The sequence below is a fragment of the Sander vitreus genome, chromosome 5 (genome assembly GCF_031162955.1).
Source record: "Sander vitreus isolate 19-12246 chromosome 5, sanVit1, whole genome shotgun sequence".
Classification (NCBI taxonomy): Eukaryota; Metazoa; Chordata; class Actinopteri; order Perciformes; family Percidae; genus Sander; species Sander vitreus.
The window spans coordinates 19651826-19668999 of NC_135859.1; the positions used below are offsets into that span (position 1 = coordinate 19651826).

Consider the following 17174-nt stretch of genomic DNA (forward strand, 5'->3'; position numbering starts at 1 on the left):
CTCAGAAAAGTGTAGCTATGTAGATTTTGGGGCGTGACAAAGGTAGAGACCAGAGCCAAATAAGGTACAGCCACCGAGTTGACGTCAGCTGTTACCTTCTTTGGGATTTGCCCATTTTCAGCAGCAGTTTCAAATTGTGAGATTTGCATAGGAAAGGGATGTCAATGGAACTTTGAGGTTCTATGTATGTCCTATTTACCCACCATCGTTATTCAACTATGACGAGCTAAACTCGGTTTTGCATTCTATCACCCCTTTAACTTCTTAAGGTAAATGCCTAACCCCAACCAATCGTGCTGCTTCGTAGGGCGGGACTTGCCTGGAAGGTACGTGGGATCCATAATAACGCGTCCGGGACATTGAAATCTCCCAGAACACATGGACCGGCACCAATGTTTTCGAACGGAACCCCTGATGTGTATTACACAGACCATTTATTTGGCTGCTATATTTCCTTTTGTATGTATTGGTGACAATGGGGCCGAGCTATTCAATTGAATTCTATGTTTATATACATTATATACTGGAATTTTAATTACTGTTGAAGTTTTGACGGATTTGTTGCTGCATGTAAAAGCATTACTCGTGAATTGTAATTCCTATTCATTTTTAATATTTTTTACCAAGTTGCTGTGCCCAATGCCTGTATGTATGTATATCTGTGTGTGTGTGTGTGTGTGTGTGTGTGTGTGTGTGTGTGTGTGTAACATGTACATTGATTTTATTTTTGAACTGTGTTTTGTGTGGGTCATTAGATACTCAAGCACCATATATTAAAACTAAAATGATCATCCATTCAATCATCAAAACATTTTGGTATGACTTATCATCTTCAGCTCCTTCAGCTACTTCTTTTCTCTTCAAAGGGCTTTAGATATGCTCACTAGTAGACACTTCACTTATTAAGTTATAGAGTGTGGTGTTCAATTTTGCGTGTATGTTTGTAACATTTGCTGATATTGTTTCCTATCCACTCAAACGCATCTCCGTGCTCCTTTGTGTGCCTCCCCATCTATGTTCATCAATGTGGTTGTAGTCATTTGTGTGTATTCCATGCTTATGTTCCATCTTACTCATCTCATTATGCCATCTCTCTTGTGTCTTCTCTTATGTTTTTCCATCCATATGTCTACCTCCATTTGTCCGGAAGCAGTAACCAGCATGGTATGACGGAGGAATGAAACAGGTATGGGTGTCTGGATTGGGTCAAACTACAAACCTGGATCTGAAAATTGCTTTCTTTCAATGTTTTTATTTTTTAATTGCATTCCAGCTATAGAATATTTTATATCAGATCAGGGCACCAAGATAAAAACTTATCTTGCTTTTTTAGCTTTCTGTTATTTGTTGTAATTGATTGATCTAGTCTGGCAGGCCATAGACTATTTAATGGTCTATTCGCCCTCTAGGCATGGGTAAGCTCACAACTGGCCCAGGTTTGTATATGCCATCTGCCATCTATCCATTATTTATCTAACCATTCATTGCTTAGCCTGTTTCTCTTTCCAATCAAGACAGTTGAACATTTGATTTACTTTCGTTATGGTAAATGTGACCACATGGGTGTATTTCAAAGCAATCTAATTCTATGTAGGTCTCAGTGCTCTTAAGTGGCTCTCTCATCTCTGCCAAGTCTCTCCTCTCCTCTCCTCTCCTCTCCTCTCCTCTCCATCTGTATAGTCTAACAGCATGTGTGAGAATACAGAAAAAGAAAGAAGACAGTGATGGATTATAGCATGACAGCCACTTTAGACTATTGAGAAATTAATTAACTTGAGAAATGATTTAAGTGTGTAGATTTTAACTCTAACAGAATAAAAGATGTAATGTATTTCAGATGTTGATTGACTGTCTGTAACAGGCTCCATATATACATGTCAACTGAAAATGGTCTTCCACCTTCATCGGCTGTCTCTCATAATGCAATGTTACATTTCTATTATGTCAAGTTTAATGTACTCAAAATAACCATATTAATCAGCATTAATCATTTCTTGTTCATTCCTCATCAGCAATTATTATTTGTTCTCCATCACACATGATTCTCTTTTGATTTATAGAAATGAATCAGTTTGACTCAGCAGTGATTTGCATGACCTAACTACCTGTCTACAGGTAATTCATACTGAGTGAAGCCACAGGTTGGCGGTTTTGAGTGATGGCAGGTAATTTGCATTGCTGTGTTTGCATTGCCCTGTTGGCAGAATTAGGTATCATATCTCATCAAGTCAAATTTGTTACTGTATCAAAATCAAAATTTGTTGTTGAACGGCACTTTTTCGAATTGTGGAGTATTTATATGTATATCAGATGAACCTGAACACATCAATTAATTCGAAGTATTGTTTTGTTCCTCGAGAAGTTGATATAATGTAGTTTATTGTTCCACATTATCTCTGTTCTCCGCCCCAGTGAGACTCAGGTTTTGTACCATCTGTTTAATGTTGTTTAGGCTAAAGACACTGTTTGTAATGATCACACTGTTAACAGAATTACAATGTAAAAGGTCATTGTGTGCCTTTTGCATTAAGCAACAATGTCAGCTCACTAAATGGTAGCCTTAGTTCAGTATTTGTTTGTCATCTAGTAGAGTTGTTTTAGACTTTTCTTACAATATTTCCATCAGCAGAATGAGACAGTGTTGACAATGAGCTCAGGCAGATAAGCATGTCCTTTCTATACATTAGGCTATATTGGAGGAAATTATCTGAGTCTGATTTTGTTTTTAAATTGGCCAGTCAAGACAGTCCAATGCTGGGCAAGTTATCTAATGAAGAACACATTGAGGATTGTAAGCTTCATCTGTTTGGAGCTGTGTGAATCTGCCTCTCATGGAAATATTTCAATACTGAGAGCAAGGCCATGTCACTCGGTTTGTCTTCAGTGCAGGATGGAAGTTAAAATGTGATAGTCCCTTTGCAAATGATGTGACATGTTTTTGCAGAGCTGATGATTAGATCAAATATGTGTTGTTGAATGAATGTGACAAACACACAGGCAATGGTAGTCAGCTTTCAGACAACAACAAAGCCAGTAAGACGCTCTTTGAAATTAGAGCGGGGGCTTTCGATTTTCTCCTTAGAATTAGACTGGATCAGAGGGAGATAACAACTGAGGGCACACTATATTAAATTGAGAGGGTGGTAGGCCTCAAAGCCTTCAGCTTCCCCTGGCTCCCCTTATCCATCGGCCTCTTTTCTCAGTGCACAGGTGAATTGATTTGCTTTAGGGTTAGGGTTAAATTAAATATTGATTGATTGATCCATCTCTAGTATTAGTAGACCGTGCATGTAGCTTTAAGCAGATCATTTCATGGGCAGTTATTGAAAGGTGTGCATGTGTTAGTAAACATCTACGTATTTGTCGGAGTGAAGGTGTGTATTATTTTTTATAAAACATAAGATTATCTTTAGAGCACAACAGGAAGCTACTTAAACTCTTTGTGAAACTAACCAAGCACTTCCTTTAGCTACAGTACACTTTCCTGGGCATGAGGGATTTACGCTGTGCTTCAGGCTCAGGTATACTCTCTATTTGGTTATTCATTCCAGTCCTGGACACTCTTGTTTAGCTGATCTTATACATAATATCTCTGCATTTTTAGGCTGTACTGCGATATACAATATATCTTAATATTTTCTCTAAAATACCATACCTGTTTGATTTACCCCGTTGATGCCTATGATCATACCAGTGTGATCATTCTAGTAAACTAATCCAAATTTAGAGGGGACACAGCTTGTATGTGACATTTTAAAGGGCTTTAATTTAAAAACGTCCTTATACTGTCTGGGTGACACTGCTATAATTTTAAAGTCAGATTGGTCTTTGGTAATGTATTATTTATTAAGTTTGACTAATTATTCACACAATATTTCTCTGAAATACAGTTTGCAGTCAGTAGTATTCATTTTGTTTTATTTATCTAATTTTATTTATATATTATTGGCTTTGCAGAATTTGGCAACTTTTAAAGTATTGCCACGGGTTAATTTTTTTGTCTAGAACCTCCCACCTCCCCGACACACACACACACACACACACACACACACACACACACACACACACACACACACACACACACACACACACACACACACACACACATACTAGTGGGGGGCTTACATGCTTTTTAACATTCAGTAACACTCCATACAAAATGTGACTAGCCCTAAAACTAATGGAAGGTAATGAAGTGACTTGTTTCTAGCTGCAGCTGCATGTAGGTTTGTTTGCTTACAGTTAGAAACAGAGGTGAGTGGGTCAGTGATGTAGTGCAATGTGTTCTGGTTTGAAGAATGACACGCATACTGTACATGTTAAATATAATTTTTCTGTACTCATCCTCTCGCCCACTCTTTTGTGCACGCTTGCTCATTCCTTCATTACTGTGGTAGACCAGGTCTTTATTAATAAAGGGACATCTGTTTCATGAAAGCAGAAAGATGCCCGGGAGAGAGAGAGGGATGGAGGGGGTCTAAACAGGAGCACATGCAGAGAGCAAGAATGAGGGAGGGCCAGGCGTAGAGAGTAGTGGGTGGTTGCAGGGGGTTTAAAGGCAAAGTAAAAGAAAATAAATGCAAGAAAAAACGAGGAAGAGATGCCAGACATTTAGAAAGGAATCTTTTCATAAAGATTAATACAGTGTAGAAATTGGCCCTGCTCTCTCACCCATACAGTTAAATGTACAAATCACAATACATATATCATCGTAAAGAAACAAATACAGACATGACTTCCCTCACCAACACACTAGCTCTGAGCCAGTGTGAAGTAGTAAGCATTACGTTAATCTTAATTATGGCATGTAGCACAAAGGATTAGAGAAACTTCTGCCACTGTTAAAGCACATAGAATAGAATAGAAAACATTAGAATAGAATAGACTAATTAGAAAAGACTAGAAGACTGAATTATGTAATTCTTGCTATAATTGCATCAAACAATACTCTAATCTAATTTCATCTACCGGTTTGAGAGTGGTTAATCACAGTGTGTATTCTCATTCATCATTATTATATAATTGCTGCGCATTTATGTCACAGAACAGAGCAGGTGCAGAGAGAGATGTTCTCTGCACAAAGTCAAAGACCCAATTTTCTCCAAATTACCAACACCATCTCATTTTCATTAACTCTCCTGAAGCAACTCTCTTTTCACTTCAAAATACCAAACACATAGGCAAGGCACATTTATTGGTCATGAAAACACCAACATGTCATGATACTTTGACACTCTGTCCTGTCTTGTGTTTACCTTCATTAGCAATGATTTTAAGTTTTGTTAATGATGTTAAGTTGACCTTGCTAGCAGTCAGTACAGTACAGCTAGCCACACGCATGTGCTGATATGCTAGCTAGTGTCCAAGACAGATTTGTGAACGACAAGTACAGAACAATTTAATTACCAAAAATAAGCATCTATTGAATTATGTGGAGACAGCCAATTTGTAAAAATGCAATAAGCCATTCACACCTATTGTTACTCAAGATCTGATGGCCTCCACTATAGCTGGTAGTGGGTGTGTTATGTTTCCTCAAAGTCCTTTATGAATAAAATAAAATGGAATTGAACTGGACATTCACAACTTACAATTCACTGTGGTCCTTAAAATGGAAAAAAAGGTTAGGTTAGAGAGCAAATTAAACGTGAAACAACAGCAACATAGAACAAAGTAGAACTAAATGGTCTAGTCATGAAATGGTAATGTCCGATTGTACTTTATTTAACCACAAATTGGTGATTTAAGACCAAGGTGACAAGTATAAAAAAAGAAGAAAAGGAGCAGTGCTAAAAAGAATTGAGGTGGTTAGAAGAGAATACAAATAAAAAATAAACTGAAAGACGAAGAAAGAAAGTAATACCGAAGTTGAGAAAGGTAAAATATGAGTGTAGTGCAGTGTTGAGGTCAGCCATGGGCACAGAGGTATCACACACATGCGCACATTCAGTGCCAAGGTCAGATAGAGTCACAGTAGGATCATAAGGTCCCTGCAGAGGACCAGGTTATAACTGACAACTATAATTAGGCTAATTAGAGGAACAAAACCATCATCACAGTTGGTAATGACCTGGGCAGGCCAGCAAGGGTGATGGATTGATGGATAGATGGATGAGAGAGAGAGTGAGAGCAAAGCAGGTAGGGAAAGCATATTAATTAGTGTAAGGCTAAGGGGAATGATGGATGGATCAGTGTGAGAGTTGGAGAAAGAAAGAGAAAGACAAGTTGGCATTTATGAGCAGGGTCATAGGGAGAGGAGGGATAGAGGTGTGGATATGAGACAGGTTAGCTTTCAGACACCTTTGATCTGTCAGTCTTCAGGAGTCTGTGCTGTTTCACGTCCAGGTATTTTTCACACACACACACACACACACACACACACACACACACACACACACACACACACACACACACACACACACACACACACACACACACACACACACACACTACATATTCTGATTCCAGCTTCACCAATATGACAGTTTCTGCGTTTTTGGTACCGTTAATACTTAACACAGTGTAGGCTGATTAACACAATATGAGATACTGTCATACAGAGTTGTTGTTGTTGTTGTTGTTGTGAACTCCATTAAGGTGGAATTTGGAAGACCTGTATTCAGTAGAATGCAGAACAAGAAGTCCTGCATTAAGAAATTAAGTAAAAGCACAAGGTATCAGCCTGTAATAACCTTATATAACACAAATAAACAAATACACACGAGTGTTAATGGGAAAAAAAAATAATTATAATTATATATAAAAGTAATTATATTATTATATAAAATAAATAATTAATTAATAATATAGGAGGGTTGGGGGGAAAAGGGGGAAACAAATGATTTATACATTTTGGAGCTTTTCCCACAGGTCAGAGTCGAACCTGAGTAGGCCTACCTGCAATATTTGGTATATGGAGAATGGAATATTCTTAGTTTGCATAATCCGTTTGCAATTCATATTTTTAATGACTGTCATATGTGTAAATGAACAGAAATGTAATCGATACTAATCTTTCTGTTTGACTATAGGCTTCAAGTTGTGTCCTGACACAGAAGCCCTGTGTGTGCGCACTATATGCTATAATAACATCAGAAATTAATTTTTGTGACTCACTTGATCAAAACACTTACGTTTCTAAATTGTATTATTTTTATAGGTTGGTGGATGTGGATGTGCATGATCAGATGGCAGGTTTTGTGTTGACTGTTGAACTGAAAGACGCACTGCGCACGGGGGAGATGGAAAGACAAATATAAATGCTGAGGGGACTTATTGCCGTTCTTTGGTTAGACAAAATGTGAAAATGTAATCATTTACACCATGATTATTTTTACCATTTAGTTACTTGCCAAAATAAAAATGCCAAAATTGATTACAATGTGTTTCAGCATTTGTTTGCAGCCGTTTAGATTTGTACACTGCAGGTTATACTGTGCTTACGACTCAGATCAGCAAAATTAGAATTAAATTAATTACTTGTTTTTTTTAATGAAAAACGTAGTTTATGGAAGTAGCTCACAAAAACCTGCGATTTTGTGTTGACTGTTGAATGAACTGAACAACACACGAACGATCACAAATGACCGGACTGTTACTGCATCGGGTGGCAGCATAAAAATCTATTTTTTCTAAAATAGCACACATTTTACACTGCTAACAGTACACAAGTTTAGTGCGTTCAGGCTGTTTGATAAGCTATCTGGCTGTGTATGGTTTGTGGGGGCTCTGTGTTCTTGCTGCTAGCTCTCTTATTGATTAACATGCAAGAAAAACATTTCACCCTAAATGTTGCAGTAGTGCAGTAGCTGACTTCAATGATTTCATTTTTTGCTCAGTCTATATTAACTTGTAAAGATGACAAGGCAGCAAAATATCCTTTCATTTTATAATGTCAGTTGGCTATAATGTACAGTATGTAAAATTGCCACCAAAGGAACAGTGGTTACATAGCCTAACCTTCGAAATGAGCCATGAGAAATCTAAGAATGGGGTAAACAAATCTGAGTTTATAACTGATCCTTAAACAGGTGGTTGCTCTAGTTGAAGAACTGATGGCTTTGCATCACTCTCACTCACACATGAGGTCTGTTAGTAATTCTGTCTTACTCATTTTTAAGCTCTTTCTCTCTGTCAATTTTGGGGGGAGGCTTTAAGTGGGTGGATGGATTAATTATGTAGTATTGGTGCAACTCTGTAAGATAAGTGAGCCAGCTATGCAACACTGGTTCTGGTAACATATAATAGTTATGCTACTGTGACCCTTTCATCTCACCTTCAGAATTCCTAAAATAATCACCAGTAGAGCAACATTACAGCCCTGGGTCTGTTTTACTGTACACCCATTTACATTATTTCTTGGTATTGGCATGGGGAAGTATTAATGATTCCCCACTTACTGTAAAGTATTAACTGTTGATTTATCTTCCAATGTACATGTCCTTGCTTTGTTTCTCTAAGTGATGCAATATACACTGCAATGAGTGCAGTCCTTTGCATTGGCTGCTGTGGTAAGATAATTAAGCTCTCTACTAAATGGGCTTCAACAGTTTTAATGAGTTTTTCATTATTCGATAATAGAGGAAAAACTATTTAAAGGTCAGATCAACAATGATAGTCTTAGTTAAAAAAACAAAAAAAACATGACTCCACTCCCAGATAGCTGACCTTTTAAAAATGTATTTGCATATGCTCATCATTTACATCAGATTTTTTTCTGCCCCAAAATTAAAGATGGATACAGCAAGCCCACCTTTGAGCTATAAATGCATTTTTTATTTATTTTGGGTGGCAGACTCTTTGTTATGCTGAGTATAACGAGTATGTGTGCATCATAAATAATGTTTAGAGTTTAGTTTATAAAATCTCTGTTCCCCAAGTTTAAATGAATACAGGCTACAGTCAGCAGTTGGTTAGAAAAGACTTAGAGATAGGCGCCCAGGATAGCTCCCTCAGATCAGCACCTTGGAGAGTGCCGTTCTGACAAAATAGGAATAAGCAAGAATGGAAGTTGCCTGAATCCATTCATCTCTGTGTCATGGAGATTTTAGCTCATAACAGTAACGGTAATGGCATGTTTTCGTTGATTGCTGTCAGCTGTATTACACATTTGTGAAGAAGTGAGTTGACTAAATAGCACAAATAAATAAATAGTTAGCACGATCGTGAGGTTGAGTGAGCAGAACCAGGCCTCAGCAACTACGTTATTTTGCATTTTTACCGCCTCTGACGGACTGCTATTGGCCTAAAAGTATGCTTTGTGCGACATTTGTTCATGCTGGGTCTGAAATGAGACTGTCCAAAACCTATCCAAACCTTTCCTTTCCAGTTCTTGACTGAAACCTTTGTCAGTACAGATAACATACACTTTTGGAAACTGCCAAAAACCATTAAAGTCAAGCTGTGATGTACAGTAAGCTGCATTTTCTTAATGCTGAACTATTCAGCTGTCATATCTCATATCAGTGTCGACCCTGTGTAGCTGTATTATGTAGGAAAAGATCTGCTCAAGACGTGAATCAGCAGTTACTCAATATTTAATTACTTGGATCATGATCAAGACAAAAAGGCTTGATCAGGAAGTTCTTGCTTCAAGGGGTGTTTTAAATATGTGCACATATGTATATGCATCAAAGTGTGTTACTGTGCATCAATATGTCGGTTAGCATTATATTTAGCCTTAAAACTATCCGAGGCATGTTTTAAAACAGTTAAAGCAGCCGGTCTGGTAGTCATTCACTCCTCATCCTGATGTGGGGCTATTTTAATTCCAAAGGCCAAGGGAACTTTATCAGGATGCATAGTGTCCTGGATCCAAGAAATAACTGGCCTTTAAAAATAAAAATCTGCCTGCCTCTATGGGAATTTAACATAGGGGTGTACTCACTTTTGTTGCCAGCGGTTTAGACATTAATGGCTGTGTGTTGAGTTATTTTGAGGGGACAGCACATTTACACTGTTATACAAGCCGTACACTTAATACTTTACATTGTAGCAAAGTGTAATTTCTTCAGTGTTGTCCCATTAAAAGATATAATGAAATATTTACTAAAATGTGAGGGGTGTACTCACTTTTGTGAGATACTGTATATAATACACTATTTGAAAAATGATATCTTATTTAGGTTTTCCTGATCAACGGAAATTGGCTACATTTTCAAATAATTTAATTTAATGATGCAAACTTTAAAAATGTAAGCATATCCCGATTGTACTTTGGGCAATTGAGTGTAACAATAGGAAAGAAATGTTAACTCTACAGTAATTAACAGAGCGAGCAGCACTCAGTAGGAAAACTTTATATTTCCTTTTTGAATACAAAAGGCTGGAGGGAAACTGGCTTTAGCTGGTTTTAGCAATAACAGACAAATTGTCTTCTTCTGTGTCTGAGAGCTGTATTTTTCATGTGGATTAAATATATGTTTTGCATCTAATGTATTCCCTCTGCTGGCATCCCACCAGTTATTTCCACCAACTCGAGCACACCTGTTATAATCATCTCTCTCCCTCTTTCTATTATACACAGACATGACAGCACATGCTAATGAATTCTAATGCACAGAGCCTATATCTACTCCTCTGTCTTTTGCGTCCTTCATACTTCTGTATCTATGTCAATATGTTATTCATCCCATGGCTTTTTCTCAGATTCTCAAAGATGAAGCTAGAGCTAATTGCTTTTTTAATAGCTTGGAACATGGTGTATTGTGTGTGAGTGTGTGTCCCCATGTGAATTTGATTGTATGGGTGTGCACATGTGCAGCTTTACAGTGATAAATTACTGATTGCTGTAACTTGTGTAAGAGGCTCTTAAATGTTTTCTGTTTTCCATCAACATGCTATTTGATGTTGCTCCAAAGCCTCATTGTGCTATTTGCTAGATTTATTTAGCTGCTTGCCATAAGAGTGAAGTAAGGAAATATAATTTTTGTTTCCCACTTCTAATTTTTACAAAACTATCGAATGTAACTCCTGGGGATTTCTGTGTGGTAGAGTAGAATGAAGAGGATAATTATATGAATAGTTAGTCGATTTCTTACAACTCTATAGGGCAATATAAAATCTGTTACTTGTCTTAATAGACCTGACTACAACAGAAACAAGAATAATGAGAAAACCAAACACAAAATATAGAGACAGAGGCAACGTGTGGCAAAAACAATGAAACACCATGTACTGTTACTCTAAAAAAAGAATACAAATAAATAAAATAAATTCAAGTTTCAAAATGCATTTTTAAATGACACAAAAAAAGGATTGTGATTTCAAGCCGTATGTAGAGCAGTGTAGAGCTCTGATGTGGGCCTCTCTTCAAAAGCAAAGGGCCTTTCATCTAAGCCTGCAGAACCTCTCAAGCACTTGTACGCACACACACAGGCAATGCCTATAAAAAGTATTCATCCCCTTTGGACTTTTCTGGGAGTTAATGTTTACAAAACTGAATCACAGAAGAAGTAATTAGGCTTTTTTGACACTGATTTAAAAAAAAAAAAAGATTATTTATTGTGGTGAAAACAAATATGTACAAATGAATCTAAATTAAGAACAAATAAAAGCCAAGATGAATAATTGCATAATTATTTCCTTATTCGGGCTAACCTCTGTTCAAGTTGAGAGTGGAGCAATAGTGGAAATTATGTGTGGTCACCAAACTCTTTCTACTAAGAAAAATAATAATGGTGCAAGTTTCCACACCCTAATGCAGTACGTGCAACAAGCCAATAGGAGAGTGAGGGCAATGTCAAACAGACACAGTCAGTATACACCCACACATTTCTGAGAGAACATCTGATTTATTAATAATTGCTAAAATAATTGAAAGACCTTTAAATATAAAAAAAATCTCAGTTACCATGACAACATGCTCCATTTTGCTACATCACAACCCTTTTTGTCAGTTATTCATGTCAGTCATCATTCCATCTATCTCACTTAAACATGCACACACACACACACACACACACACACACACACACACACACACACACACACACACACACAATCCATTTCCGTCTCACTATCCTGTTTGTCTTTCTACCTTACCAAAGTAAGCATGAGTTACTTTCCATAAAGTCATCTCTCAATGCAAATTGAGTAATGGTATTGGTAATTAATTCAAGTGTAATTTCTTCAGTGTTGTCCCATTAAAAGATATAATGAAATATTTACTAAAATGTGAGGGGTGTACTCACTTTTGTGAGATACTGTATGTCAGCTGATCTATCTCTACCTGTAATGTGTGGGAAATTGCAATGGGTACACAATGAAATTCATTATAAAAAATGATAGCCATCGATTTAATTAATTAATTAAAGTAATTTTATTTATATTATCATGCAATAAAACAAACCTCTTCGCTCCAGACATTTTCCTGATTAAACCAAGAAGTAAGCATTCTTTTTTTGTAGAGTAGATGTCACAGAGCATACACTGTATTTTTTGTTTTTTTTTATGTATTTTTCTGTAATCAAACTTCCTTTTCAACACTGTCACAAAACCCATTTTCTACAAATCATACACAGAATTGACCCGTTTTCTTAATAACCAAGGACCAGAGTCAAAACAAAATAGGTAGAAATCTTGTCAAAGATAATGTGTATTCATTATGTTGACTTTATTCACTGTATAAACTTTGAAAATTAGGCCAGTTCCGTTAGTTTCTTCTGCTGATCGTAGTTTGGCATCTTCAAACATGAGATGCAGCAGTTCATTCTTTCTCTGAGCTATATATCCCCATCTAGCACATGGAAGCCATTTACATGACTCTCATAAACTCATAGTTGTCCCCATTGAACATGGTTAATCATGCATGGGGTGCCAAGAGGATAGAGATTAGGAAGCATGAACACACACACACACATGCAGAAACATGTCAAGGCGCTGGAGATTGTTTATTTAAAGGACATGCAGACACATAAACGCTGAAGTGAGATTTTGAAGCTGGCAGTTGTGGTTGTATTATCCCTATTATGCAACAAGACCCTTTAGTCATTACTTGTGCTGTGTCTTCTTTCCCTGGACATTGGATGACCCTGCTATTTTTGCTGCAAATTGTGTGTGTGTGTGTGTGTGTGTGTGTGTGTGTGTGTGTGTGTGTGTGTGTGTGTGTGTGTGTGTGTGTGTGTGTGTGTGTAGCACCCCAGGCATTAATTTACCCTTGCAGGTCATACAACAATTTGATGTCAAATGATACATGGACCTGCTATGTGTATGAGTGTGTGTGTGTGCCACATGTTGGTATGAAGCCAGATGACTAGAAGGGACAGTGGTTCATTAAACACATGCAGGGCATTGAGATCACATACACACAACTTTTAAAAAGCGCACATCAAGATGTCTGACATGCTTACACACATTTAAGAGGAAACACAGACACACTCAGCGCAGGGTGGTCTAACTGGGCCTCCGGTGAATCAGGACAGATTCAGGACACTTTGGGTTCATTAGTCAAACCAAAGTAGGACAGATACCTTTAGAACTTAACTCTCTTTTCCTCTCTTCCTCCTCTTCCTACTCAGTCTCTCTTCCTCTCTTTTATTTTCTTCTCTCTTCCTTTTCTTGACCACCTCCTTTTTTTCTCTCCTTCTCCCCTCATCTGTATGATCTTTTTCCGTCTTTTTTCAAAGTCTCCTTTTCATCTGCTGGTACATAGGACCATCTGTAGCAGCTCTTTCCCTCTCTTTGTTCTCTCCATCTCTATCCCCCTCTGATATCCCCCTCTCTTTCTGTCTGTGACATACACTAGTGTGGACACAGATACAAGCTGTGTTTGATCTGAGACAATTTGCTGCAACATTAATGAAAGCAAAAACTCATATGAATATTAATGAGCTGTTCTTTTGGAATCTGCACATTCCGGATGGCCAAGAGGCAAACTAATAAGATATACACACACACACACACACACACACACACACACACACACACACACACACATCAAATTGAATATTTCACTGACAAATATTGCAATTGAATATTCAGTACCAGCATGAAACCTTAAATTGTCTGGGTGTCTCATGCCCCCCCTCTGAGCAAGGCATCACCTGACACACACTGACACACAAACACACACACATTTGTGGTTTTGAACGGTTTCTTTCTTTCTGTTGGTCTCATGATGTCCAAGAGAAAGTTTGCATATAGTATCTTATTCAGCTGATGTGTTTGTTTCATTTCAGTCTATGTTCATATGAATGTCATTCATATTTAGAAGAAGTTATAGAAGTTAGAGTCATAGAACTAGTTTGACATTTTGGGAAGCAAACTTTTATGTTTCTATGCTAAATATGAAGCTACCGCCAGCCAGTGTTGTAGTCGAGTCACCAACTGTCGAAGCCGAGTCGAGTCTCGAGTCCCCAGTGTTCAAGTCCGAGTCACCAAAGAAGAGTCCGATTTGAGTCACCATTACCTGAGTTTGAGTCCGAGTCAAGTCTCGAGTCCCCAGTGTTTGAGTCCAAGTTGAGTCATCAAGGTTGAGTCTGTGTTGAATTCCACGACTGCCTACATTTTTCCACTCTGGCACCTTTAAAGAGCTGATATACTAATAAAAGAGGCTCTACATTAAACAAAAATGACACCACTGTCACGATTGCAAAGGGAGTTTATTTACTGCCTTTTTTCTAAACAACATTTAGCGGTGCTCTTTCCAGCATTGATGTAAAATCTGTGTAGGCGAACTTCACGATCCGGGGCGCATCTCTCTGCATTTTCCAAATGTGAACATGTAGTAGGGAGCCCGCAAATCATGCCCTACAGTTGCATATATCAATATAAATTCCTTTGTTATGAGAGTAGTGAAAGTAAGAGCGAGACTGCAGCGTTAAGTGAGTGACGTCAGTGTGTGTTGTCAAGCAAGCAGAGCGAGCGGTAGCAGTGTCCGACTGAGAAGCATATTTGTGGCTGTGAGGAAAAAGCGAGAGAAAAAAGAGATCCCAAAGACGATGTAAAGTGAGTTAACAGTTAACAATAAACAAGAAGCTTCTCAAGACATGGTTGGTTTCATCTTTTGTTAACACTGTGGGTGAAGTAAAAGGTGTTACCCCCAAAAGAACATCAGCCCTGGATGGAACGTCTCCCCAGCTGCTTCCCGGCCGGTCTTGGAGCCCGAAACAGAAAAAGTGTAACATCTTATATAACATTTTTATAACCTATTCAGTCAGAAACTTCATCCAACGTCTGAGTCTCTTTTCATGAATTCCTTGAATCGGATCTGAGTCCAGGACTCGAGTACTCCATCACTGCCGCCAGCAGCCGGTTAGCTTAGCACAAAGACGGAACAGGTGTGAACAGCTAGCCTGGCTCTGTCCAAAGGTAACAAAACCTTTCTTCCAGCACCTCTAAAGATCAAAAATTACCGCAATATAGCTTGTTTGTTTAATCTAAACAAAAAACTGTGTAAAAGCAAGTATTTCTTTGTGGACTTTTCATCTAACTATTCAAATATGTATATTTCCCGTGATCCTACATGATGGAACAGTTTTTATTAAATTGTACAAACAAGAATAGTCAGCTGGAAGGGCACTCACATTATCTGTCAGAGAAGTGTGTATGTCTATTTAAAGGGAGTTGTGAGTGTGGGAAATAGTTTTTCTGTGCTAGCGGCTATTTATGCCTTCACATACCACCTTTTACAAAAAATGTTTAAACCTCATAGCAGTCTCGCAAAATCAAATGTGTCTAGTTTGTTTTCATGAAAGATAACAATACTTGCAAAGCAAAAGTGTATACAGATGGACTGTATTTAATAACCTCATAAGCTGAAGGGCGGTTGACCTCAGCTGGAATGTTAGCTGTGATTTTTCTGTTATTCTGGCCCCATCCTCAGAACTTTAATGTAGTTTCATAAACGCTGCTGCTCAAACTTGCGGAAAAAAAACAACCTTTGTGGCTCTGCTTGATTGTATATGTGAGTCAGTGTATTCCTCCAGTTCCCACAGTTTTCTTTCCTCAGCACTTTTCAGGGCTACAATGAGGATAATTAATCATAGAATGAATCTTTCCGTCTTTGTCTTAACATTCTTTTCAAATTCTTTCTCTCACATCAATACTGTTGTATGCACATAAACCTATTCTCTTTCATATCCTTTATGGTCCTCTCTTTGTGTTTTCCCTTTGCTTCTTTCCTTATTCTGTGTTGTCTTTGCTGCTGTTTCTCCTGGTGTTTAATAAGTAGGAAGAGAGACAGACACTCTCAAGGCCCTCAGGTACTCAGAGATATGAGACATGACACTGTCTGCGCCCACTGATAACACACATACAGCCACACACACAAACCTGCATATGTAGCATGTTCACCATGCATACCAGGAGTGACAGTTGACAGAGCCACCCCAAGGAGCCATGAAGGACAGAGATCATTTCCTTCTCTCAGTCCTTTCACCCTCCTCTCTCTTTGTACATGCTGACATGTCCCTTTAAGGGTTTCGATAACGATATTTAGCTTCCAGTATAATAACATGAATTGTAATTTATTGTACATATTAAATTGCACGTTTCATTAATCGATTAATCAACTAGGTCATGATTTTTTGTCAGCATCACACAGATTTATTAAATACGATATTCTGACTGCCTGATTTTTGCTCAGATAAGGTTGTGTTATATTTCTGAACCAAGTGGGATTGACTCATTTTGACACAGCAGATAATAAGTAAAAAATAATAAGTTATTTTTGCTATTTTCACATTTGGATGAATAGAGCACGATTTGTGTCTTCCAGGTAATGAAAAAAAATATTCAGCTCTTGTTTAGCTCATATTTGTACAGTACTTGTAGCTGCTGTACTGTGGCTCTCTGCAGATAATCTTCTGGTGAGGTTGGTTGGTCTGTGCTATAAGCAGTGATTAAAATACGGCCTTTTAATGTATCTGCCGATAACAAGGCTAAAAATGGGACACAGTGCAGAAACAATGACAATGTAGAATGTAGGCTAATGATCTCTGTGGCTTTTATATGAGAAAAGATTCAATTATTCAGAACAAAAATAGTTCATTAAAACATAATTAGAACAAAATAACTTTTGCAAACTCATTTTCTGTGTCCAACCTCATGTGGAAAATGTTTCTCATTTGGAAAAATTATGTCGTTCTGGATTCTTTCCAGGAGCTTTACAGCGGCAATTCTGCTCAGCTTATCACAGTAGCGCTTGTGTTTATAGACACAAAATGCTACCATGA

The 17174-nt window shown here is 37.8% G+C and overlaps 1 protein-coding gene across 6 annotated transcripts in view; it reads left to right on the forward strand.

Moving 5' to 3' along the window:
* The window catches only part of ccser1 (coiled-coil serine-rich protein 1), a 137206-nt gene that overhangs the window by 101244 nt on the left and 18788 nt on the right, over positions 1 to 17174 (forward strand). For 2 of the 6 annotated variants that reach the window (XM_078250906.1, XM_078250908.1), the window contains 2 exons: positions 1154 to 1186; positions 7160 to 7375. The exons of 2 other annotated variants lie outside the window; for them this stretch is intronic. In XM_078250906.1, the coding sequence (XP_078107032.1) occupies positions 1154 to 1170 (17 nt within the window). In that variant the 3' untranslated portion in view covers positions 1171 to 1186; positions 7160 to 7375. Of the gene's footprint in view, positions 1 to 1153; positions 1187 to 7159; positions 7376 to 17174 lie in introns of those variants that run through there. 2 more of the 6 variants (XM_078250905.1, XM_078250907.1) reach the window with 1 other exon arrangement.